Consider the following 27,109-nt stretch of genomic DNA (forward strand, 5'->3'; position numbering starts at 1 on the left):
CACCTGAGACTCAGCAAGAAGATAGCAGCATGGGATGCCAGGCAGTTACTGTGCCCTGCTGGGTAGAAAAACATTCAGGGCTGCAGAGGGAACACGGCAGGGATAGGATAGGAGACTGGATCAGAGTAGGCAACGTGGGTATCTGATGAATGCACCAAGAAGCCTGGAAGAGTCAGTTCTTCCCTTCACCAGTGACTTCTTACTACATTGGGCAGCTTCTACAAGCAGGTGGCAAGAGCTGCCTGGAACATGACCCTCACCTGGCCAAATCACCACAGCCTCCCAACCTAAGTCTGAAATAGCCTTGTAGAAAGACTATTCCACCCTGGTCCCCCTGTGACAATCTGGGCCCTAGGGACAGGGCTCAGGTCAACTCTACTGCTCCCCAAATCATGCAGCAGGGCCGGGCTCAGTAGGCTGAGTCTATTGAATGTGAGCTCGCAAGGAGCTGGCTGCTCTGGGATGGTACTGCCCACAAGGCTACTGCACGAGTGTGTTAGAGTATACGGCTCAAGAAAAAGATGGGATGTGACTCAAGCATCTGGTTTACAACCAACAACAAGTACTTTCTACCCACCTCCCACAGCTGCTTCCTGTTATGTCAGGACAGAGTTTCTCAGCCCACCACATGTGTACATGAGTCTTTGTAGCCAAGTGACTGGCTCCTGATTCTGAGTCATGGCCAGTCCTGTTCCAAGACCACCAATGCCTGGTTTCCCATCCCTTCATAGAGCCAGATCAACCTGGCCCCAACAGCTGCTCAGGAGGGAAGTAGAGGGGATGGAGGAGGAGGAAGATCTCAGATCTCCCCAGGATTCTTGGCACCGATATGGACAGAAGAGGCAATCAGGACAGGTGAGGAAGCCCCTTTTGTAAGGGCGATCCTAGGAAGAACCCTAAAGCAAAAGCCAAAAAGCAGCCCAGAAAAAAGTAGGAGGTCAAGGTCCCCCAACCCAAGGAAGACCTGTGGTCTCACAACTGCATCTCCCCTTCTGCTGGGGCGGGCAGGTACCTGCAGGATCGTAGAACACACTGTCCGGGTTGATGGAGGCCTCATAGGGTGGTGGTGGGTCATCAGGCTGGTCGATATCTGGGTACTTGTAAGCTGTGTAGGGAGGCGGAGGGTCGTGGAAGTGGAAAGTCCCACCTTCCCCATCATCAGAAAGATGGAGTGGGGTGAGGCCTGTGCCGAACCTGTCTGGACCATAATCAAAACCAGGGATCCTCCGGCCAAGGTTGAAGTGGTGCACTGGGCCGTCGAAAGGGAGAAACAAGCAGAGGTGTGTCACCTGAGGCAGGCAGCTTGGTTCCTGAGCCCTCTTCCCAAAGTTGGGCCTACCATTTCAAGTACTACACACACCTGTAGCAGGCTGCCCACTTGCTGGCCACATCTAACCTATCACACAAGAACTCTAAACCTGAATCTCTCGCCCTCCAGACCCCTCTACCAGTGTCCCCCCTCAAATCCATAGGCAACTTGCACTTTGTCTGACTACTTGTACTGCCACACTCTCCACCTTTAATGTGTTTCTGTGCCTAACCCACAGGGGCCTTCAGACTCTGCTCACTCTGAAGCTTGGTGAGCATTAAGGACAGTCGGGGTGAACACTCCCACTTATGGACAGAATACCAGCCACATGAGGCCTTCAAACCCAACCTGGATGCCCTGGGAGTACTTGTAACACCTAGAAAGATACCTTCCAGTTGCTACCATCTGGCTCCAATCCTTGCTATACCAGGACAAGCCTTCTAGTTGAACCTGGTATACTACCAAGGAACACAACTCAAAACAAGGGGAGACCTAGAGATCTGAGACGGAGGAAACCATGGCCCTCAGTGGATACTCACAGTTTGCTCCAATCAGGGACTCAATGCGTTCTCGACGCCTCTGGCGAAGCCGGTGGACCATGAAAAGCAGCAGCGAGAGGATGAGGAAGGATGAGATGCAGCTGACCACCAATCGCATACCACTGGCCATGGAGTCAAACAGGTTGTTGCCATCTGTGAGGTGGGGAGGAATGAAACCCACCACTCATAAAAGGAGCTTGTAAGGTGGGGGATGCAGCTCAGTTAGCAGAGCATCTGCCTGACATAAGTGAGGTCTTAAGTTCCACCCCAGACAGAACAGTGTCAGAGAGTACCATTGTACTTGATAATCTGAGGACAGAAGGCCAAATGTAACCACTCAAAATCAGGACTAATGCGACAACACTGGAAGCAGAAAAAGGAGCACGGTTGTTCAGAAGGGCATTTCCACATGAAAGTCCATTTTGAGTACCCTCACCTTGCTCTGGGATGGCACCTGCTCAGAACGGCTCATGCTCACTAGGTAATGAGCCCTTTTCTTTGAGGAGCCACAGGGCTCGATAGCTGCAGTGTGTAATAACATCCCTCCAACTGTCACTGTCCAAGTGAAGACTCTTTCCCAGGAATGGTATTTCTAGAAAGCTGAAAATGAGGAGTTCTGTAGGTCTAGGTATAAGGCTGCACACAAGGTCACTGCCTTTGGCTATTGCTTAATAGAATACAATGTCACTATCCCTGCCTCAGACAGCACCTGAAGCATTTTCAATTATGTCCAGTGGCCCAAAAACACCAATGTGAGATACAGGAAGAAAGGCAAAAGAAGACCCATGGGATGGTGAGGTCAGGGTTAGGGAAGGCTTTCCCAGTCTGTCTGTTCAAGGCCTACAACTTTACAAATGAAGGAGCTGGGTGACCCTCTGAAAACATGCCAGGATGCCCCTCCATGGAGCCCCTGAGATGCTTATAGTGGGCGTGACATCCCTGTGTAGCTTAGCTGCAGACAGCTGCTACGAGGAGGACAGGCTGCAAGAAAGGAGTGTGAAGGCTGGTGAAACCAGTGTGGAGGCACCTATGGCAGAAAGAGAAGGAAATGGTAGTCTGGGACGGGGGGTGGTGACAGATGGAAGTGACAGAACAGTGGGTCTCAGATTTACCATGATTCACTGATGGACTGGGGCCTCCATCAACTGCTGGGGACAAAGCATGTAAATGATGGTCACTTTGGGTATGGTGAGGCGAAGTACTTGAAAACCCCAGTGCTGACCTTGTGTATCACACCCACACAGGTAGAAAAGTGGCCAGGGTGGTCCCAGCTCTACCTGTCTGCTCAGCATGTGTTGGGGAAAGGGGCCTTAAACCAATCTCCACCTGGGCTAAAGACCAAGAAGCAACAGATGCAAACTGCAGCACTTTCCTCAGCCCTTCCAAGGACCCCTCTGCCTCCAAGCCTTCTAACAGTCAACATTTGGTGGTGGTGGTGCAACTGGCATTCAGTAGCATGGGTCAAGGATGCCGCTCAACATCCTAATGGACAGCAACTGGCACACATCTAACAGTATGTCAACAGTGCTATTGTAGTGGACACCGTCTTTCCCTGGCAGACTACAGCCTGACATGGTCAATATGAGTTGCTGATAAGAGAGAAGATATATGTGCTATGTGTAGTACCAACTGAGAAGGGACTTGTATTGGTCAAGTGCCTACATTGTGACTGGCATTTCCATGTGTTCTCAATCTAGATGACACTGTAACTCACATGAAGTCACAGAATGATTAACTAGGAAGTGGCCCCAGGCCTATCTGCTTCCACAGATCAAGGATAGTGGCCAGACAGGTTTCAGGGGAAAGATGAACCCCATTGGCTCCTGGAACCAAGAGGACCCCATGTAGGCAGGGACTCTGCAAAGCTTCAGAAAGACCTAGATGCCAGGAGTATAGTTCACGGTTGAACATCTGACTGCAGAAAAACCTAGGTCTGGCTGCTCCACCTCTCTACAACAGCCTTGGCAAGCTGGTCCCCAAAGGAATCTCCCAATAAGAATTCACAACCCAAACATATCAATCTATGCATTCACAGCCCACTCACTGCTGCTGACTCTGTTTGCTCCATACTAACAGACGGCCAGAACATGCTCTTGCCCTCTTTCCATGGGGTCAGAAACCGCCTCTAAAAGCTGTAGTTGTTGCCTGCAATATCTGTGCTATAAACATGTGAAAAAGACACATCCTCTCCCAATTAGCTGTTTTTCTGATACTCTCCCAGAATCATTTCTTTCTTTTTTAATTTTTTTTTTTTTTTTTTTTTGAGATGGTTTTACTATGCAGTCCAGGCTAGCCTTGAACTTTCATTGAGCCTATTGTCTCAGCCTCCAGAGTGGTGGAATTACAGGCATGCACCACTATCCCCAGCTTTTCCTTTTCTGTTTGAGATAAGAGTCTCACTGAGTAGTCTGGCCTTAGACTCACTATATAGCCCAGGCTGGCCTCGAACTAGAGACCCTCCTGTCTCAGTCTGTTGAGTGCTAGGATTATAGGTGTGTGCCACTACACCTGGCCCCACCAATATTTCATCCCTGTCAGTGGGAGGAAGTCTATTAGGCCAAGGGGTTGGGAGGACATACGCCAACTAGAAGCCAGCTCACAATTCCCAGGGGAATCATCTATGGAAGCCTCCTCTTTGAAATGACTAAAAAATCCTAACTAGTTTTTTTTTTTGGGGGGGGGGGCTTTTTTTGAGACAGGGTCTCACTATGCAGTTCAGGCTGGCCTTGAGTTCATTTTGTGGTCCAGGCTGTCCTCCAACTCACAATGATTCTCCTGCTTTAACCTCCAGACTGCTGGGATTACAGGTGTGCACCACCATGCCCAGCTTCCTCATCAGTGTTAAAATAAACCCAAGGACAAGGTCAAGGACCCAGACTTTCCCTCCAAAATAGAGACCAGAGAAAAATATCTCCTAGAACCAAGCCACTTACAAAGAACAGAGGCTATCCCAGGAGGCAAAGCCAGTCCCAGGGATGCCAGGGCACTCATGACAAGGCTATTTCCTGCATCAGTTCTAGACATCTTCTGTCTCCTGCCCATCCCTGGTGTCCAGATAGAACAAATATCCTACTGGGCTACATGTTGTACCCCAGGCAGCCACCAACCAGTGCACAAAGAACTCCAGTGACGCTCAGAGTTTTGCTGAGCTTGGTTACACGGTAACATTTTGAAAATCTATCAGAGAAAGCATCAGCAGAGATAGCCCCAGTGTGGGCTTCATTATACCACTGGCTGGTGGGTACCACAGAACTTGGTGCTATCAGTTTTATCATTTTAGTCTCTTTGTTGGATGTGGTATATCACATGGATTTGTTTCTCTAATGACCACTATCACCATGAGTTCAAGGCCAGCCTAAACTACCCAACAAAAAACTCCATCTCAAAATACCACTAAAAATAAGGATAGCTTTCTTTAAAATTTCAATTTTCAACTGTTAGCAGGCATCATACATAAATACAGAAATATATAATTTCTGTATAGTGGCCATATTTGAAGACCTTGCTAAGCATATTTATTAGTTCTGATAACTTTCCTGTGGATTCACTGGGATTTTTCATACAATCACATCACCTGCAAAAAGCAATGGACTCATTTTTTCTCCTCTGATCTGAATGCTATTTTATTTCTGACTTTATTTTTTAATTTTTTAAAAAAATTTCTAACTTTTTTTTTTTATTGGTACCAAGAATCGAACTCACGACCGCCTGCTTGCAAGGCAGGTGCTTATGCCGCTGAACTAAATCCCCAGCTGCCCCCTGCTTTTTTTTGAGACAGGGTCTTGCTAGGCAGTTCAGGCTGTCCTTTAACTTGCTATGTATCCCAGGCTGACCTTAAATTCCCAGAAATCTTCCTGCCTCAGCTCCAGAGTGCTGGGATTTCAAGCATGTCCCACCACACCCAGCTTCTTTCTGACTTTAGGCAATGGCTTTGACATTGAGTAAATACTGAAGTTGTATGAGCAGACACCCTTGTCTTATTGAATGGCACACTGAAGGCTAACACCTGAGCCCCTATTCTCAGAGTCTTCACCTTCAGGGGCAAGGTGTTGGTCTCTGGTACAGTATGTGCACTTACCAAGAGGGCTTTTAGGACTCAAGAGGCCAAAGGAGGTTGGCTATATCACAGGCAGAGCAAGTTCTGGCTCAGTAATTCCACCTCTATAGGAAAGTGGCCCACAGCATCTTTGGGCTGAGGGTATTGTCATTTTTGTTGTTGTTTTCGAGACAGGGTTTTGCTGGGTCAGGGTCAGGCTGTCCCTGAATTCACTATGTAGCCCTGGCTGGTCTCAAACTTGCAGCAATCCTCCTGTCTCAGCCTCCCAAGTACTGGGACTACAGGTGTGTACCACTATGCCTGGCCAGTCTAATAATTTCTATAAGGTCTAGACAGAGTGGCAGAGCAATACTGAGAGATTCCTAGGAAATGGAACTAGGAATCCAGATGTCATAGCTTATAAAAAGTAAAGAGTTTGACTCTTGTGGAAGGTAAATGTTGAAGATGTGGGTAATTTGTCTGGAGGCAGAGGAACTTGCTAAGTACTCAATCAGTGCTTCTTAGCGACATATTCTCTGCAAGTAGAAAACTGCCTATCTTTGAGATGGTGATCAGTACTGCTCTCACTGATCTCAAGCTTCCTGCTGGTCAGCTGCAATCAAGGCCTCTGCATATACTATAGTCAAGTGCACACATCTGATGGTGCATGTGCCAGAGTACCCAATTCTGCCCAGCAACAGACAGCTTCTGAAGGATGGTTCTACTCTTCCACCTAACATCCTCCTAGTATGAGGGACCCTGATGACACTCTACTCAGGGAAAGCTCTGTGGAACCCTCACACTGTGGAGCCCTCACACTCCAGGTGAGATGACCTCCACTTCTGCTGTTCTGTACGGTTCACATGTGCATGGGCTCTAACAAGTTTCCACACTGCAGCACCCAAGAAACAACTAACATGCCTTTAATTAACATTTCTCATGAGACCCAAACTCTCAGAGTTGTCACACAATTTATATATGGTAATGAATCGCTCTATGCCATGTTCAGTGCATGCTAATGAGCCTAGGGGTGAAGGACACCTTGGGAAACTCTCTTTTTTTTAATTTAAGGACTACTCTCTTAAAACAAGTGGTGGTCATTTCAAAACTGGATTGTGTCTGTCTTACAGCACTACCTAGTGGTGAGGAGTTTCATCTGAAAACTCAGGGTAATATTTAATCTTTTTAAAGATTGTATCAGTAAAAACTGATGACAGTAAGCAAGGACCCTACTGTAAGAGAAAGAGCTCAAACATTTACACATATTAGAAGTCTAGCTCTAGTATTAAAAATGGAGAAAAGTTTGAAGGTGCCAAGTCCAGCCTAACTTGTAAATAATCAACCACATTCAAATTCAAGTTCATTTGTGAACCTCTTGTTACTTAAAAGAACGAGGCACTATAAAGGATGGCAATTATAGGGGCCAGGACACACTAGCTGGAAAAAACAGTCATCCAAGTTTCTATGGCAATTCTATGGAATTGCTGTCATTGCTGTTGCACCATATGCTATCAGCTCTTCCAAATGCTCACCATTAACGAAGCAAAAGGACATCTAGGCTGGGTGAGGTAGTCTATAATCTTGTGATAACTATAGTCCCAGCTATTAAGGTGCCTGAGGCAGAAGGACTGCAAGTTAAACCAGTGCAAATATGCACTAACCCAGAACTGAATCAAAAAGGATGTAGCTCAGCACTAGAGTGCTTGCCTAGCGTGCAAGAGAACCTGGGTTTGACGCCCAGTACCACGTGCATAGAGGACATCTAGCTTCTGTTACTGAAGGGAGAGAGTGACTCAGTATTCACCATCAAGAGTCTCACCTGGGTCCAGACACATGAACTTGCAGCACTCCTTAGGCTCCTTGCGGTACTGCTGACAGCCCTGGGGACCCTCACAGAGGGCAGCCACACACATCTCAGGCTCCCCTCCATGGCAGGTACAGCTCAAGCATGGATCATCCCCTTTAGGGGTGAAGTAGAAGCCTTCATCCACCACGTTGTCCTTGATGTCGACACATGTTTGACCTGCAACAAGCACGTGTGCACAGATGTATGCATTTTCACCAAACGGAACCCTGGTCCATGCCACTAGGCCTTGGGGGAATAGAGCAAGTAAGAAGCAGGCAGACTGTGTCTAGAATCTTCCTTATGCTTCAACACTGTTGGGGTGGAGGAGCAGGCAGCGGCTGTCTAACAGCAGTAGTAATCTAAGAGGCATGTCTACAACACTGAGAACAAACCACACCTAGGCACGATAAACTGTCCATGCAACTTAGAAGGGCAGAACAAAGAATGCCAGATTCTAAGGTGAAGGTATTTGCAGAAGCTTTTGGTTTTAACTTGACTAGTTTATTTATGAGATCTCAAATCTAAGATGCAGCAGTACACATCTGTAAACATAGCACTCTGAGGCGGGGCTAAGGCATGAAGCTCACAAGTTCAAACGTAGCCTGGGCAACTTAGTGACTTAGCAAGATTCTGTCTCAGAATAATAATAATAAAAAAACAAGGAAGTGGGGATGTAGCTCAATGCAAATGCACTGGGTTCCATCCTCAGTACCTGAGGGAAGGAAGGCAAGCAGGCAAAAAGTTGTAGCTGTTGCAGGCATTAATCATTTTAAAATCAGAATGGGTCTCAACCAAGTGTGGTGGCAGACACCTATAATCCCAGCAGTCGGAAGCTGAGGCAGGAGGATCACTGCAAGTTCGAGACCAGCCTGAACTACATAGCGAAACCTTGTCTCAAAAAGGACAAGAAAAGACAAGAGTAACCATAAAAGGAAAAACTGACAAACCGGATTTCATCAGATACACAAGGCAGGTACTGCTAGTGAATATGAAACCTGGGATACACCTTGTATAACCACAGTGTTAACACTCACAACTGAGATGGACAACTCACTGTGCTTAGGAGACCTTTCTGCACTAAAAGCACAGGGGAAGAAAAATAGCCATTTGTAACAAGCACCAAAGTGCTGACCTCAGTCTCCTCTGTCCTATATAAAATGCCTGGGTTTCAACGAAAAGTCAGAAGAAAGAACCACACTCCAGAGACAAAATAATGAACAAAGCCACACTCCACTGACATATATAAGGAACTACCACAGCGAATTTTTAAATAACTATAGTAACTATGATTAATATATTAACTGATCTAATGGGAAAGGTGGGCAATATATAAGAACAGACTGGAAATTTAGCAGATAGAAGGAAATTGTAAGAATCAAAAATTCTATTAGAAGGGGTCAGGGATATAGCTCAGCAGCAGAAGTGACTGCTTGGGGGGCTGGGGATTTAGCTTAGCGGCATAAGCGCCTGCCTTGCAAGCAGGCAGTCGTGAGTTCAATCCCCGGTACCGATAAAAAGGAAAAAGACAAAAAAAAAAAAAAAAAAGAAGTTACTGCTTGGCGAGTACAAGTTATCAGTTCAACCCCCGGTACCAAAAAGAAAAAAAAATTCCTATTAGAGCCGGCCACAGTGGCACACACCTATAACCCTAAGCACTGGTGAGGCTGAGGCAGGATTGTCACAAGTTCAAGGCCAGCACAATGAGATCAAGGCCATCCTTGTGAACTACACAGCACCCTGTGTCAAGAAAACAACTACTAAAAAAAATCCTATTAACTGAAAGACACAAATAAAATGAACCAAAAGGCGAAAAACACCTCCCACAGGTTCGTAAGTACATCTGACACAGCTATGGAAATAAGTAATAAGCCTAAAGACAGGACAATAGAAATTAGTCAAATGTTTGTGTAAGTAAACAGGGAGTACACAACGGCAGCCACCAGTACTGGCCCATTCAGCATCCAGAGAAGAAAATCAGGAAGTCATGTTGTCAGATTTTATGCTCAGACACAAAGGTGTTGAGTGGAATGGTTTCCAATGCAGAAGTAATGGCCTATCAGGAAATGGAAGGGTTCCTGATTCAAGGAAAGTAGTCAAGAGTTTTCTCCAATCTTTTTTTTTTTGGTCATTGTTGTTGAGACAGGGTCTCACTATGCAGTTCTGGCTGGTCTTGAACTTACTATGTAGCCTGGCCTCAAACTCATGGTAAATCTCCTGAGTGCTGGGATTAAAGGCATGTGCCACCACACCAGGCTTTCTAAGCACTTCTTGATCAGCTTTCTGTCTGGCTCTGCTGACTGTAGCACAGCAGTGGGAAGCAGTTAAGTCCCCATGGGATCTGGCAGTGACTATCAGGTGTAGTTTGATTTTCATGGGCTTTGGCTGATGAGCATGAATGTCTGGGAACCTTCCAGGAGAGGGACACAGGCTTGTGGCCTCATCCTCCTAGTCTGCAAGCTGAAGAGGGCACATACCTATAAGCTGAAGGTGTCAATTTCCCTCTGTCTGTGTCAGAGGCCTTTGCATCTGTTGGGTTGACAATCTGCATACTGTGGTCCTTTCAGGCTGAGTGTCTTGCCTCAGGGATAGCTGTTTTATCAAGGACAGAGTATGGTACTCGCAGCTGTGAGGGATTATGGCCTTGTGTGCAGTACTATAGTCAATGAAGCTGTGACAGGAGGTGGACTTGCATTTTAAGGCAGAAAGAGCACTGTGGTTTTCTTTTCAAATTGTTGTCAAGGGGGCTGGGGATTTAGCTCACGGCATAAGCACCTGCCTTGCAAGCGGGCAATCTTGAGTTCGATCCCCGGTACCGGAAAAAAAGAAAAAAAAAACCCAAATTGTTGTCAAAAATACATTAGCTACTTTTTCTTCTTGTTCCTCAGCTTTCTATAACCTACCACTGAAACAAAGTTAGGAACTTCTAAGAACTATTTGGTTAAGTTTGTGCCTTTGCTCTTTTTTTTTTGGTACTGGGGATCAAACTCATGACCTCACACTTCCGAAGCAGGCGCTTACGGTGCTCAGTTAAATCCCCAGCATATACTTTGCTTTTATATTTTTCAAAGATGTTGAAATTTTTGGTTCCTGGTTTTAGAAGCCTTAGTACCAGTTTTCTTCTGGAAAGGAGAAACTTGTTAATGTCAGCTCCAAAATTTTCCAGTGTATTTTGTACTTAATCCCCACCCCATGTCTTAAGGTTATTTCTGTAGAAATACAAACTTTTCTTCTCACACTCATCAATTACTGGAGGTTTTCTATTGAATACACCTTTTCCGAAACACTTAGGGCTTTAGTTACATACTTTTGTTGTAAACTACACATTTTTTTAAAATCGGTACCGGGGATCAAACTCACATTCAAGTGCTTACAAGGCAGGTGCTTATGCCGCTGAGCTAAATCCCCAGCCCCTTGAGTTAGATACTTTTATAAGCTGTCTTCTATGGATGATTTCACAGATTTCTCAGAATGGCTTCTACCAAAGGCAATACATTTAGATATTTACTGACATGTCTATTTTGCTGACACCATAACTTTTTTAATTTTCTTTTTTTTTTTAACAACATCAGGATTTCACCTAAGGGATCATGTCAAATGTGTGTGTGCTGTAACTGTGCCTTGTGGGATGAAAAGAATAGTATGAAACCGAGTAAAGACCCTCCAGCAGATACATTTTCTGGTCCTGTGCTCTGACTCAGTACCCTAGTCAGAATAACATGGTTTCATCTACTCATCTCATCATATGTCAATCAGTCTTTGTCCTTTTTTTTTGGGACATAGGATCTCACTATGTAGAGTTCAGGCTGATCTTGAAGTCACTATGTAGCCCAAGCTGGTTCTCATACTTACAGTGATCCTCTTGTCTCAGCCTCCCAATGCTGGAATTATAGGTGTGCATTTTTAATTTGCAAATAGATTTCATGATTAATATTTGCCTACTATCTTTAATGTCCTGTTTTTGTTTTCCCCTAAATGTCTTTAGCCAACCACTTTTTGACTTATTCTAAGCAACATTAATTGGTTGCCACAGAAGTGTTTATTGATCTGGTATGGGATTTTATAAAATAAAATTTTATAAAATAACTGTCATGTGGAAAAAAATTGGTTTGGGAGACAAAAAATAAATAAAAAGGAACTGCGTTCAATTTCCAGTATTTCCACGAAAGAAAAGGAACAAAATGAACTGCCTAAATAAAAAATCTAGGAGAATCTACAGTCTTAACAACTAATAAGAAAGTCCATGCAACCCCAGCAGGTGGAAGGCTGAGACAGGAGGATCACTGTGAGTTTGAGGCCATCCTGGGCTATGAAGTGAGTTCAAGGCCAGCCTATACTACATAGTAAATTCAGAAAAATCATTGTAAAACTGATGTGTTAGAGAAAAAGCCTAGGAACAGGCAATGTAGTATCAAGTACAAAGAACAGTCACAATAGCAGCTATCAAGATTTATCAGGGCCAGACATTTACCTCAGTGACATAAGTGCCTGCCTGGCAAATGCAAGATTGTAAATTCAACCCCCCATACCAAGAAAAAAAAAAAATCAAAGGACAGCCAAGGAGTTAGCTCAGTGGCACAGCAACTGGCTGGCAACATGAGGTCCTGAGTTTAATTCCCAGTACCAAAACAAACAAACAAAAAAGATTTATCACAAAGCTACTGATACAGGATTGACAAATGTTAGAATGGAGTATAATAATATGCCCAGGTGAATTTGAAACCTGGGTTTGTGATGTATTGGTAGAAAGAGAGGGATTGATACTGGTGAACAGAACTGAGAGCATTACCTGAACTAGATGTACATTAATGGCTCTCTGTAGTTGCCAATGCTAACTACAACCCTTCACCCCATTACAAAGGAAGAGGGGAGGCAGGCCATCCTGCCGTTGGTTGGACAGGCTCCCAAAATTCAAAGAAACCTGAATGTGACATTTGGGTATGGTGGTAGAGGAACAGGGAAAGACTCATAACACCAAAGACTAGGCAGGAGGAGCTGTCTAGTAATGCAGAAAGGCAAGGAGAAAAAAGGATCCACAAAGAGCCAGTGGGGCCACAGCACAGTAAGTTCTTGGATCACCACTCCCATTTAACCTAATACAACCAAAGCAGGCAGGTCTCCAACCCAGGAGAGAACCAGCAGCTCAGGGGCCAGCCCCAGGACCTGACGGTAGCCAAGATGCAGACTCCAGGAGACTTACTTCTTTTACACAGAAACGAGGACTTCTCGTAGCAGCTCTCGGCGTGCCAGCTGTGGAGGTCATGGTGCCGCAGTGTTGGGAAGTGGAAGCACTGCAGCTGGGCGCAGTACACATTGTCGTTCTCAGACATGGCCGATGCGAAGATGGGGTCTGGGGGCAGGAACACCTCCGAGGAGCCTGTTCGAGAGGACAAAAGCTGAAGCTGGACAATGGCCAAGCACAGTCCTCTAGGGCCCATAAGATCATCAACCAAAGAGCTCATAGCCCATGTGTGCTGAAGTCAGCTCCAGGGATGAGGCCTGGAAGGGCCCTGACAAACACATAAACAAGTATCATCCAAAGAAGACAGTGCTACACAATGACTCACCACAGGTGCTTTAAGTTTGAACAGCATGAGTAATAAACAATGGATGCTAACACACTGGATTAAAATGGAGAAACTGATAAATGAATAAACAAATGGGGAAATGTGTAGAGGAAGTTTTCCTCAACAGAAAACTCAGTAAGAAAAAGAGCACTCAGAAAGTCTCTGCACTGTACTTGTGAGGCACACGTTTTTCTTTTCTTTTTTTTTGTCTTTTTCCTTTTTATCGGTACCAGGGATCGAACTCACGACTGCCTGCTTGTAAGGCAGGCGCTTATGCCACTGAGCTAAATCTCCAGCCCCGAGGCACATGTTTTTCTAGGGATTGCTGGTTTCATTCCCACTGAGACACTGGCATCCCTGCCACCTAGCATACTGTACACATGTAAAGCACTGGTTCTCTGAAGCTATCACCCAGCTGAGGGGATGTTCTGCCATCCTTTCAACTGCTTCTCAAGCTGGGAAAAGGGCATCAAAAACCATGCTACCCTCCCTGGTAAGGATAGGAACTTGGAACATGTTGGGGGAGGGCCTGTTAATCTTCAACCACTCTCCTGCAATGTGCCAGGAAGAGGGTGACACAGCTAGACTCCAGGGCCCAGCCTATCTTGAACACAACCCTCCAAGGCCAGGCCACCAAGAGATTCCTTTACCTTCCCCAATATGGATCACTTAAAAAGACAAAAGCAATCTTTCCTGAAAGCAGAATACATGCACTTCAAGCTCTAGTTCCCTAATGCAGTATACTCCTTTCATAGGATACCAGGCATTACCACCCACACCTTCCAGAACTGTTTCCGCACAGCACTAAAACATGGTTTGCAAACACCTGGTGCACCCAGAGTCAGCTTTATGGCATAGCACCTGGGTATGTGGCTGCCTGGCAAGGGTGGGAAGACTGGCTTTCAGGAAGCCCTTTCAGGAAGCACTGCCTTCTCTAGAGATATCCAGGTTCCAATGTCCTACCTGCTGCATCTGTGTGCAGCAGACTGCCAGAAGGGTACAGGACTAGGCCAGCTCCCTGAAGACATTCTCCCACACTATCTGGAGGATTCATTCCCTCTACTCAAGAGTAGAAGCTGCCTGTTTTGGTTTTATTTGTTTTGTTCTTTACTGTTTTGTTCAATTTTATTATAACTGATGATATAGGCAATTCTTTTTAAGATAGCAAGAGACATTATGGTAACCACTGTTGATCACCTTGTATTGTTTTTACATTATGTATTATGTCCATCCTTTTGATTTGACTGACTGTTTTGTTATGTCACATTTGGTTTTATTCTCTTCAAAAAAAAAAGTAATAAGAACTGTGGGAGTAATAAAACCTAAAATGTGTAATTGTCATTGTAAAAAAGAGAGGAAAAGAAAGTGCTCTAAAGGATATAACTGCATGTATATTTAAGTATATAAGATAGATAACCATATTACTGTTTTGTTGGATCAGAACTGTTTGCAGTCTCACTGTTTGAATGTCCACTTTATATGCTTTAATTTTGTAACCTGAACAACTATTTCTAAGATGACAATATGTAATCTATTAACTAGTGATTTCCTACTGTTTTTTTCTGAAATTCTGTATAACTTGTACCCTTTTTCTGTTTTTGTTTTTTTTTTTTTCCTCCTTAAATAAAATTTAAAAAAAAAAAGAGTAGAAGCTGCTACCAGCATCCCGTGCCCTGCCACAGGCCCTTCTTCCAACTTCTTTGCTTCCCGAGGAGGCCACTGCTGCATCGGGCAGTTGTCCTCCCCTTTAAAAACTTTCTGTCCTACGTGGTGTTTTACTTCATGGGCTGAAAAATGAACAGGCTCTCCCTCACCTTTCAAAAGCAAGTCCTCAGGGCTGAGACCTGTTGCTAGTCCCAGAGTTCCTGATCTCAACTGTGATCTGTGATAGGTAATAGCAGCACTTAAACCAAGGGCACAAATGGCCCCTCAGAGCAGAGTCCTATGATCCAGGCCCATCACCAAAAGCTGCCTGGATAAAAGGAAACAAATGGGAGGGTGGCTCAGGCTATCAAGAAGCTAGGTTTCAGCAAGACTTCAGCCAAGACCCCAGTGAGCCACCAACAGATGGGAGGACACAGCATTCCCTGACAGCCAAGAGCAAGCCACCATGTGTACAGTACATCTGCTCATGGAAGCTGCTCAAAACTAGAGTCTATGGTGCTGATTGGACTAGTCCTGCAGGTACTTCTGCCCTTCCAAAGTGCAGGAGTTGGCAGAGGCAAGCAGGTGTTTGCTTTAAATTTTGTGTAAACTGAGATAGGCACTAATAAGTACCTCAGTTTTCCAGACATCATTCAGTGCCTACACTGAGAGCAAGCCCTGATACCCTGGGCAGAAGCACCCCAGGAAGGGCTCACAGTAGAAACAAAGAGCTTGCTCCAATTACGGGGCTGGGGAAGAGGCCAGAGTGGTATGGGTTAAAGGTAGAGAGGGAAGGAGCTTCCGACCTTAGTGAAAACTGTGACTGTAAGAAAGAGAACCATGAAGAGCAGGAGGCCAGGAGAAAGAGCCTCTCTGATAGGTGTGTAAGGGAAAAACAGTGGAAGCAAAGGGACTGGCCAGAGGCCACTGTGGTAATTAGGTGGGTGAAAATCAGGGTGTCAGGTCTGGGTGAGAGATTCAAAGCTGGTGACAAGTCATGAGATCCTGATGTATCTGAAAGGATACGCGAAGAGTCAAGAACTCCTGAGCTCCACTAGCAATGACTCTTGTAGATTTCCTTCTAAGACTGCCACCGCTTCCTGGATGTGAACCAACCATCCAACTCTTTCTGAAGGACACTGATGTGGAGAAAGGACCCCAAGAAGAGCCCTCGCCCAAGGTGAAACCACAAGGCTTCTGCAGCAATGATCCGTTCTTCTAAACTTCCCTCCAGGATGCTCCTCCTCTCAGACACTGCTACGATAGGAGATTCAGCCCTCGGATTAACTAAGTAGTAGAAAGCTCCAGAATACTTCCAATGCATCTGAGGTATGCAGCTCCTTGGCTCCAAGGGCCTGTGAATACTGTCCAACTACTTCTGTGGCATGTTTTCTCCTGCAGTCCATGAGAGCCACTCTACCTATGTGTCTATTTCCTTTTCCTTCAGCTTATAAGTATAGCCCAGCACTCTGGCAAGCCCTCTATTGTTTCTGTGACTGTTTCTGTTCACTTGTTTTTCTCAGCAGTTAGCAAGCTGACTGCTTCTCTAAGAACCTCTTCTTCCTGTCTTACTATCTCAGTAACCACAGACCCAAAGGGCTATCTGGGCCCTGGCCTCAGGATAATCTGGAGGAAGCTGCTCCAGTAGGCAGTCTGTGGTTACCTTGTCCAGAAAGCAGGGTCTCTGCACTATACCTTCCAGCAGCTACTAGATCAGTGTGGCCCTTCCCCTCTGCTGAACAAAGAGTGTAGGTAGTAGGTCTGCTGACCTCACCAACAGGACCTTACAACAGTCACATTCTTCCCCACAAGACAGAGAAGACCACAAAGAACCAGTCACATCTTGAGACACAACAAGGCTTCTTTCAAATTAAACGTCTCCTGATCTCGGTCTGTGTGCAGACTGATGTGAGCAGGTTTGGAAACACAGTGGGGGATAAATGGGGCAAAAGCACCAACAATCTTAAATTCACAAAATACATGAACATGTTACACCATGTTTCCATGTTAGTGCTTTAAAATTAACATCAAAAATAAAATAAAATAAAATAAACATCAAGTATGAACAACCAGGAACTGATGTGCACTGCTAGCCACAAGGATGGGGACTCTGCTAGTAGATTGGGAAAATGTGGAAGATTTTCCCTCGACAACAAGGATCCACATTTTTTCACATTTTCCGTATGAGCTAGCCCCCTGCCCACTAGTAGCAGCAGCTCTCAATTTGTAGAGCACACCAAAGCCCAGTGCTACCAAATTTGTAGTGCTTCAGCAACCCTGGAGAGCTGCAAGGGCTTATGCAGACAGGAGCTGGAGTAGAAGAGCCACCTCCTGAGGAGCTGTTGAGGAATTCATACCCAAAGCCCTGAGGCTGGGGATTTAGCTCAGCGGCATAAGCACCTGCCTTGCAAGCAGGCAGTCATGAGTTCGATCCCTAATACCGATAAAAAGGAAAAAGACAAAAAAAAAAAAAAAAAAAAAAAGCCCTCAGGAATCCAAGGGGAATGAATTACAAACAAACCTCAATATACAAGGAGGGGTAGGATACAACACAAACAATCATAGATATGTGTGTGTAATACACATGCACCATTGTGACAGTATAGAACATGTTATCAAAAACACAAGTTGCACAAGATAAAAATGAAATAGACATCTTAGAACATCTTTCCCATCATTAACTAATATTCTTAGGCATAGTACATTCTCAGGGAAGGGTTCATCATTAACAACTTCTCAGACCCCAACCAACAAGCCATTCCCCACCCCACTCTCTTTGCACCATGGCAAAGAGTTCCTCTGAGCAGGAGGAGAGGGCTTGCTAGGCCATGCCCTTATTGTTTGTATTTTTAGTCTTTTCACTCTACTGTTTCTTAGCAGAAAATATAAATGATGCAAAAATGTTTTAGATATGCAAAAAGTAGAAAAAGTATGATGTAACCCTGTGTAGTTTCAATGCTGAGATGGATCCTGCAGTTTGGTTCATCCCCCATGGTGTGTTCCTCCCTGAGCACACTGCGCCATCTGGCACTTGCGTACCAGGCCATGTCCCCTAAAAATACACAACTATACATGCAGACAAAAATGAACAGTCAATATTTGCTCTAAGTCTACAGTCACTTTCTTTAATTATATCCTCCTAAGAGTTTTTATAATGTATCTCTTGCAACTTTTGCAATCCAGGGTATCATTAAAAAGAAAAAAATCAAATTTTCCTTAGACTCCAGAACAACTCATGATGTTGAGCTGTGTCAAGTATCCAGGCCACTTTACAGGGAGCAGAAAAATCTTTTTTTAACCATGTGTACATTTTGTGACCACCACTATTTAAATCCACTAACAAAATCTCCAAATCCATAGATAACAGAGCATAACTTCCATGCAGAGTTGCTGGATCCCCAGGGTACCCTGCATGAGCGTAGGGGCTTTTCCTAAATTGTAATCACTCTTCTTATGTCCCATGGAACCAATAAGACAAGCAAGGTCATCAGAGCTCACCTGGGCAATGAAGACATCATGCCAGAGATGAGGGTCTGAGCCCAAAGCACAGACATGTAATCACCGCACAGACGAATGTCTCTTCTCTTTCTTTCTATCTGTCTCTGTCTCTCTTTCTCTCTGAACTACAGATATTAAACCCCAGGCCTGCCTAATGAGCTACATTCTTAGCCCTTTTATTTTTAAGACAAGCATTCCCTAAATTGCTTTAGCTGGGCTTGAATTTGTTATCCATTTGCCTTAGGCTCCCAGAATGCTGGGATTACAGCTATGCCCCACTATGCCTGGCTTGTATGTCTTTTCTTTAACTACCAGCACTGAGAATACAATCATGCTCATGAGTGTTGAAGCTGTTCTAAGCTAGCTTGTGACTACAGTGTTACAAATATTCAGCCCCAAGGACTGTTATGAAAGCAAATAAAAAACTACTAGGAAAATGATCCTTTACAAAACACTCTGTGACTCGCAGGGGCTAGAGAATTAAAAACCTTTCCATTTCCTGCAGGAAATCTAAACAACATACAAACAAAGTCTGAGAACTGAGTGCAGGTGGTGTTTTCAGTAAAAAATCAGAGGATAAAGAATGGAAGCCAGATGTGATGACACACGCTCATAATCCCAGCATCCAGGAGATAGGCAGAAGGATCACTGTGAACTCAAGGCTAGCCTGCGCTATATGGTGAGTTTGAGGTCAGCCTATACCACATAGTGAAACCCTGTCACAAGACAAAACAGTGGAATGATGTTCTCAGCAGCAGTGGAACTGGTGGGCATAGCCTTCTCTGATGGGCTCCACAGAGCCCATCTTTGCTCCCTGCCCCATCCCCAGCTGCCAAGTGTTGTCCATGAATCTACAAAGTCCTGCCTCTCTCCAGAGAAGCTGGTTTTCTATGGTCCTGATCCTTCTAACCCTGTTCCCAGGCCCACAACTCCTCACCTGCCCTTATTAGAAGTGCTGAAGATAGTGTTGTGATTAAGATATGTTTAGGGAACAGGAATCCAGATCTGAGCTCAAACCAGAGGCCCAAGGAGCAGACTAACTGGAAGGCCCTGATGATGGGAAGGATGAGGAGAGTGGCACCAAGGCGTACACAGCGGGGCACCTGGACAGAAGTTGCTATTACCAGGGCAGTAGGGCATGAGGAAAGGAATGGGAAAAGTCCCTCCAGGACCTTAGCTGCCCACAGATGTTCCCTTTTCATTCTTCAGTGTTTCCAAATAACTCAGTATAAAATCATTGAAACATCCCTCCACATATACACAAGTACACACAGTCTGTCTGACAGTTCCTTTGACTTAAGGATTGTAACCTTAAACTTTCCTGCCCTAGAAAGTTTCTCCTTCCTTCTTGTACTCATTTGTAAGCCCCAAAGTTTTTAACCTTTAAATTTATTTAATTTTTATTCCTTTTCAATTATCAGTGCTGGGCATCGAACTTCAGATTTTTTTGGTCTTCTTGAGACAGGGTCTTGCTATGCAGTTCAGGCTGGCCTTGAGGTCACTTTATAACCCAGGCTGGTCTTGAACTTTTAACAATCCTCCTGCCTCAGCCTCCCGAGTGCTGGAATTACAGGCATGAGCCACCACACCCGGCTAGAACTTCAGATCTTATACAGTCTAAGAAAGAGCTCTTGCTTAAGAGATATGCCCCAAATGCCTCCTTTTTGTAAAAATAATTATTTTTAAAACTGATACATAAAACTGTACATATCTGTGATGTTTTGATACATGTATACAAAGTATAATGTTTAAATCAATTCTAAACATTTATCATTTTTTTGTGGCAAAGACAAAGTTCCTTCTTTTCTTTTGGAAATGTAAGCAGCAGTAAGTACACACACATGCCTATAAACCTAGCACTAGAGAGGCTGAGGCAGGAGGATCACTATCAGCCTAAGCTGTGTATACAGTGAGTTCAAGGTCAGTCTGAATGATACAGCAAGACCCTATCTCAAACAACAAAACAAAACAGATCACGTACAGGTATAAATTCCCTATGATAAATGTTACCACTATGTGTATCTAAAATATATCAATAAAATTATTTTTTTAAAAAGGAAATGTATAGTACATACTGTTATCTAGAGCCACCTCACTGTCCAACAGCACACCAGGGCATTTTATACCTATTTAACTGTAACTTAGTATCCACTTATCAATATTCCTCCCAAGCCCCCTTCCCTCATTCTCCCTTTAGGTAAAGCTGCTAACTTTAAAGAGAAGATGGGCAGTCTAGAAATCTGGCCACAGTGAAAACAATGAGTTCCAGAGAAGGCCCTAGTCCCACAGGGGACTGACTCATGTATATGATGGCTGTGCACTCCGAGACACCTCCTCTCCACAGTCCCTGTACCAGGTGGTCCTAGAGGCAGGCACAACTGGAGGAGGGAAGAGGAGATCCCAGAAATATTCCGGGTCAGGGTGACTTCTTCTAATTTCAAACTTAAGGAAAACTTACCTTTGAATGCTACCTCCCATCGACCCTCTAAGGAAGGATTCCGGGCAGTAACAACATACTGATAGCCAACCCACAGCCTGCAGGAGTTAGAAACAGAGATTACATCAGAAAGAGGCAAGCATCGAGCATCAATGACTGTGCAGGTGTTTTATTTTTGAAATGCTGAGGATTGAATCCAGGGCCTTAGTACGTAGTAGGCAAATGCAATACCATTGAGCATTTGTTTTAGTGATTCTACTGACTTTTTTTTTTTTTCTTTTTCATTTTTATCAGTACCAGGGATTGAACTCACGACCACCTGCTTGCAAGGCAGGTGCTTATGCCGCTGAGCTAAATCCCCAGCCCCGATTCTACTGACTTTTAAAACACAAACAATTTATGTTTTAACACTTAATTTTAACAAAATACATTAAAACTTTAAACAATAATTTTGTATGTCATAAACAGTTTTACTCATGGGGCCCCAACCAATCTCATTCTTAGCTGATCCAATAAAGCCTGCATGTTTGAAGCCAGATTAATCTTATTCTTGGTGGAAATAAAGCTCCAGAAACATACACCCTGAATGTTAAATCCACAGACCCAGATATTCTGAAGTGTTATGACATGAGAGTTACAACTCAATAACAAAGCCCTGTGAATATATACATTGCCAAATTTGACGCAGACATTAGCACAACTTCTCTCTGAGCCTGTCTTGCCTAAGGTATGTATCCAAGAGCGCTCCATCCAACACCAAAGGAACCTTCCAGAGACTTCTCCAACTGCTACAAGCAACTTCCAAATGTGTATTTCCTGCCTCAGCTCTCTAGCCCCAGCACTAGAGATGCCCATCTGCCAGGCGGTGGTCTCAGAGCTTGCCCCTCTGCCCTGGGATGAGATGTGCACAGATGGCCGCCCAGGGAAATGCTCTTCCCACCCTCCAACTGATCCCCTTCTTCCCTTCTTCTGGGCTCCCATACATTCTCTTTGTAGGGGTAGAAAGGGTAGAGAGCTATTTTTCTCACTTTGTAGCTATAGGAGAAACAGCTTAGTCTTATGCTTTCCCAACATCATATGGTACATAATTATGGAGCTGAGCCCTCTTCTAGTGTTGAAATGAATGTCCCGTGTCCATGTGCATCAGGTTATCATGCCTCATGACAGCTGCACCATTGTGAGGAACACATAACTCACAGGAAGCATGAGCCATCTTTAGGACTCTGCAGAGCTGTGTTTCCCTCCAGAAAAGGTTGCTTTTGTTGTTGTTATTGAGATAGGGTCTGTGTAGCCCAAGTGAGCCTTGAATTCATGGTGATCTTCCTGCCTCAGTCTCCCAAATGCAGGGATTACAGGTGTATACCACCAAATCCAGCAATCTCACACCCCTAGCAATATGGATAGGACAGTGTGATATGATAGAACACTGCAGGTCTCTGCACATGTGTCTCCAAACAAAACCCCCTCCCACAAATGCAGGGCCTGAGACATATGTGATTAATTACCATTTTCACATGTCCTCCTTGACACAAAAAGCCAGAAGGTAGGAGCAAGTCTGAGGCAGACTGCCTGGGCTTGAATCCTAGTATGTGCCCTTTGATACATGTTCACTCATATGTGTGCCCAGCATGGCCTCTGAAGTTCTTGGGAGGACTGAAAAGCACTGAAAATGGAGCTGGAAGAGTTTATTTCTCATAAGGAACCTCTCACACAAGGCCCATGAAGCCTCATACCAAGCAGCTCTAGGTGACACAACCTGGGGCTCTCTGGCTGCACCCATTAACTACCGTTGCCCCCAGAGAGGACCAAGGAAAGAGGCCAGTCCTTAAGTTTCACAAGACAGTGATAGGACCCAACTGCTCTTGTCTCCATCACAAGCTCCTACCTCCATCTTGATGTACAAGCTAAGCCCCTGGTGCTCCCTCTGCTTCTAGGGGGCAGATATCGGCTTTCTCCAATTCTGGCTGGCAACTATGCCTTGCTTAGGGTTAGTCAGAGCCTATGTGCTTAATAGTCCTCATGTCCCAACTCCAACAACTCACTTGCGCTGGTCCTTCCAACCAAATGGGACCAGTTCGGGCTGATCCCATTCCTGGGCTAGGACAAAGCGCAGCTCCTGGTCAGTAGAGAAGGTAGCAAGGGAGCCATTCACACGCTGGCAGGTCTGTGCAGCATCCCAGTAGTTCTCCCCACTCAGGTAGACGCGGTAGCAGCTGGCTTCATAGTGGTGCCATCCTGTCGGGCACTTCCCTAGGAAACATGAAGGATGAAAGGGGAGTTGTCCCCCAAGTTAGGATCTGAACTCCAAAATCAAAATTCTGTGTGCTATATGGAGTGCAGGCATGCCTCAAAAATCACCCTAGAGAGTTGGGCATTGTGACATGTCTATAGTTCCTGCACTCAAGAAGCTGAGGTAGGAGGATCACAAATTTGAGGTCAGCCTGGGCCACACGGTAAGACCCTGTCTCAAAGAAACCAAAAAAGAAATCAACCAGCGACAGAGAAACTGAAGCTCAAAAGGACAAGCTCCTGCTTCTCAGATTACATACTCTGTAGAAACAAATTTTCTCTAAAATGCAAATCCAATCTAGGATGTAAGTATTTTTAGTGATTCCTCCCTTTTCTAAAAGGCCTTTTAATTTTTGCAGGTGTCAAGAGTAGCTGCTGAATGAATTTCTGTAGGACAAACCTCATTCTCTGATTCAAGTCTGTTAATAAGACAATGGACTATGAGACCTTGGAGGGAGGAGGTGAACAGGGAGAATCTCTGATGGCTAGTTGTCCAGCCTATGCTGCCAGCAAGGCCATTGCTTCCTGATTCACATCTCTGCCCCTCTTTTCTGTTCACATGCATGCTGCCTGCCCAGCACTCCTCTACAAAAGCAGCTCCACAGATCACACCACAGAGGACCGTGAGCTTGTGGAATCAACCCTGGCCTCCACCAGATAAGAAAAGAATGCTTAGGCACTGCCTCAGCTCTTAAAGTGGGTCAGTTCTACCTCCCCAAAATCAACGCCTTCTCAGTTGTTTTTTGCTTTTTGGGTTTTTTTTTTTTTTGGGGGGGGGGTGTACTGAGGATTGAACTCACAACCAAGCACTTACCAGGCAGGCACTTATCAGCTGAGCTAAATCCCCAGGCCTACCTTCTCAGTTTGTCAGGCTGTCAACCTGCCCCTCAAGCATGGGAAGGTACTTTACAACTTAACTCAAAATGCTTTATAGAATCTATAACCTTCAAATGTTAGAGTATCTTTTACCAGTAAAATGAAAAGTAACAACTTCAAAATATCCATCATAAAATTACATTTTATGACAGAATTCTTTTTCTCTTTTGGTTCTGGAAACTGAACTCATGCCTTGCACAGATTATGCACGCACTCTATCTATCAAGCTACACCTCCAGCCCAAGAGTAACGATTTTTACTCAAAGCTGTATGTCATGCCACTGAGGCATGGCACAGCATTGTTGGCAAGGACAGAAAGCTGGACAGCATGACCTGCCCACTGCTGGGGTCTAGGTTAGTGCATCTGAGTGCAAAGGAACAAACTAGGAACCTGAGCGCACACTCAGCAGGCAGTTCTACTTATCTCCATGTCAGAGGCCAGGGCACAAGACATGGAGCGGCTCAGGAGCAGCAGCAGGACCAGCCAGGCTTCCTCTGGAAATGGGGTCAATAGTATACCCTCTGGGGAGGGAATCCAACTGGCTAGAGCAATGGAGAAAGGAAGGGTTCCTTTTTTTATTAATTCATCTTTCTTACATGTTGAATTTTGTGAAATTATAAGAAGTCATTAAAAATTATAGTAAATGTTTAAAATTTTAAAAATTTATTATAGTAAAATATACAGTGCCATTAATATCTCCCTCAAGATAGTCCTCTTTTGCCTCTTAACCCATTTTGTCACTTTCTGAAGCAGTTCTAGAAATTCTTTCATGACTGACTTTAGAAGATATAATAAAAAATATAGTGATACAGCTGCTAAGTACCATCCAATGAAAAGACAAGACTTGTAAAAAATTATGGTGCCAGTTATGGTGGCATATACCTGCAATTCCAGCACTTGGGAGGCTGAGGTAGGAGGATCGTTCCAAGTTTGAGAACTGGGCTACAGTGAGCTCAAGGACAGCCTGAACTGCATAGGGAGACCTTGTCTCAAAAACACAAAAAACAACAAAAAAATAATATTATGGTGTGTTTTCATCTACCTTACTCATCATATCTGGCACCATCTGACTTGCCGGCTCTTTCTCAAAGTCAAAATGACCAGGAAAGGTAAATGTTTTGAACTGATTCAGGACATTGAAACAGCCACAACAGCTCAATTAAAGACACAAGGATAGTAAGTGTACTCAAAAGCGAGGGGTAGTATCTTCAGGAGGACTAATGACAACATGCCTTTTGCTAGGGCTGAGGATACAACTCGGTTGCACAGTGTCTATCTAGCAAATGCAGGATCCTGAGCTTGATTCCCAGTGCCCCAACAAACAAACATGTCTTTTGCAGTAATAAACTTTGAAAATCTGAACACAGTACATTTTTCAATCACATCACTATTACTCTGGGGGAAGTACTGCTTGCTCAAAAGAAAATAAAATCTAAGCACTGGAAGAGCATGGAGTTGAGCATCAAGAACCCATGGGGCTGCATCCTGGAGCTTCCCCTTCAGCTGCGTGACCCCAGACAAGCTGACCTTTCAGAGTCTCCATTTCCTCCTATGCCAAGTGTGGAACATCTTTCAATCATAAAAATTCCTGAGGAGTTTACTGTTACTGTGTCAAAGAACTGGGCACAGTGTCAGGGCTTAAAGGATGGGTGGACCATGCCATTCACTGCTTGCTCAGTTTTCATCAGAGACTTCAGCCCCATGTGGAGGGGAAGCTCTGAGTGGCACTGGAGCACTGCAGGGCAAGTGATTTCCCATGGTTTCCTCATCACTGACAGTGCTGGGCTTGGGCAAAGCCACTGCAGCTTGAGGACCCAGCCACATCTCAGGTTTGTTGGCAGTCAGCACAGGCTGGTGCTATGAGGTGTCACTGAAGCACTCCCTAGTGCTGAGTCTGTGGGCTCACTCTGAACAGCAAATAGAGCCTATGCTCTTCAGCAGGGATATCAAATGTTACTTCTTCCTGCCCCCGCTACAGCTGCGCACCAAACCTAACCACAATCACTTGAGCGTATCTATGGACAGGCTACTTCAGCTGCGAATTTCTTCCTTTCAGCCTTCCTTCAACTTATGTTCCTTTAAGTATTAAAAGTCATGGGTAGGGGCTGGGGATTTAGCTCAGCGGCTAAGCGCCTGCCTTGCAAGCAGGCGGTCGTGAGTTCAATCCCTGGTACCGATAAAAACTGAAAAAGACAAAAAACAAAAAACAAAACAAACAAACAAAAAAGTCATGGGTAATTCATTACATTATATGTACATATATGAAAGTGTGTACACACATACACATCACACTATTCAGCATAAAAGGGCCGCACATAGGACCCGCGGCTGAGTCCATTTATTCTCTGCAACATTTTCTTGGAAAAGTAAGAATAGAATACACACTCCCATACATTTCAAATGGGTTACAGGTGCTTATTAGAATTACATCTTAGCAGTCTTCACTCTTGCATTGCTATTATGAAAAGGGGCTTTACTGAATTTTCTGATAAATCCCTCTGTAGTGCCAGCCCTTTATATACATATGTATGGATAGTTTTTAAAACATAGTGGTACTACATAGCTTTACAGTGAGCTACATCCCCAGTTTTTTTTTCTTTTTATCAGTACCAGGGATCGAACTCATGACCGCCTGCTTGCAAGGCAGGTGCTTATGCCGCTGAGCTAAATCCCCAGCCCCCCCCTTTTTTTCATCCCCAGTTTTTTTCTTTTAGTTTTTTTGTTATTTTCAGTCTGAGACAGGATCTTGCTAGACTGCCAAGGGCTTGAATTTATAATCCTCTCCTGCCTTAGTCTCCCAAACTGCTGGGATTATAGGTATAAACCATTGTGTCCACCCTCATTTTTAAAAATTAATTAATTAATTAATTATTATAAGCTCTTTTGGTCTTGCTACACTGCCCATGCTAACAATTCTCCTGCTTAAGCAACAGACTCAAGCAATCCTCCTGCCTCTGCTCCCTTAATAGCTAAAACTGTAAGTATATGCCACAAAGCTTCACTGAACTAACCAATCGCTTTTAAAAAGCAAACAGGTGAAGGCTTCCCCAGTCACTAGCTGTACCTAAAT

At 44.6% G+C, this 27,109-nt stretch overlaps 1 protein-coding gene across 7 annotated transcripts in view; it reads right to left on the bottom strand.

Moving 5' to 3' along the window:
• Dgcr2 (DiGeorge syndrome critical region gene 2) overlaps positions 1 to 27,109 on the bottom strand; it is a 58,712-nt gene that overhangs the window by 2,945 nt on the left and 28,658 nt on the right. For 3 of the 7 annotated variants that reach the window (XM_063226096.1, XM_063226095.1, XM_063226093.1), the window contains 6 exons: positions 22,916 to 23,130; positions 20,895 to 20,971; positions 12,928 to 13,104; positions 7,704 to 7,907; positions 1,849 to 2,001; positions 1,013 to 1,249 (listed from right to left, as the gene is read on the bottom strand). In XM_063226096.1, coding sequence (XP_063082166.1) covers positions 1,013 to 1,249; positions 1,849 to 2,001; positions 7,704 to 7,907; positions 12,928 to 13,104; positions 20,895 to 20,971; positions 22,916 to 23,130 — 1,063 coding nt within the window. The remainder of the gene's footprint in view (positions 1 to 1,012; positions 1,250 to 1,848; positions 2,002 to 7,703; positions 7,908 to 12,927; positions 13,105 to 20,894; positions 20,972 to 22,915; positions 23,131 to 27,109) is intronic. The other 4 variants (XM_003478370.5, XM_003478369.5, XM_063226094.1 and 1 more) reach the window with 2 other exon arrangements.

The sequence above is a fragment of the Cavia porcellus genome, unplaced genomic scaffold (assembly GCF_034190915.1).
Source record: "Cavia porcellus strain 051 isolate PalLab524CR breed Dunkin Hartley unplaced genomic scaffold, mCavPor4.1 scaffold_16, whole genome shotgun sequence".
Taxonomy (NCBI): domain Eukaryota; kingdom Metazoa; phylum Chordata; class Mammalia; order Rodentia; family Caviidae; genus Cavia; species Cavia porcellus.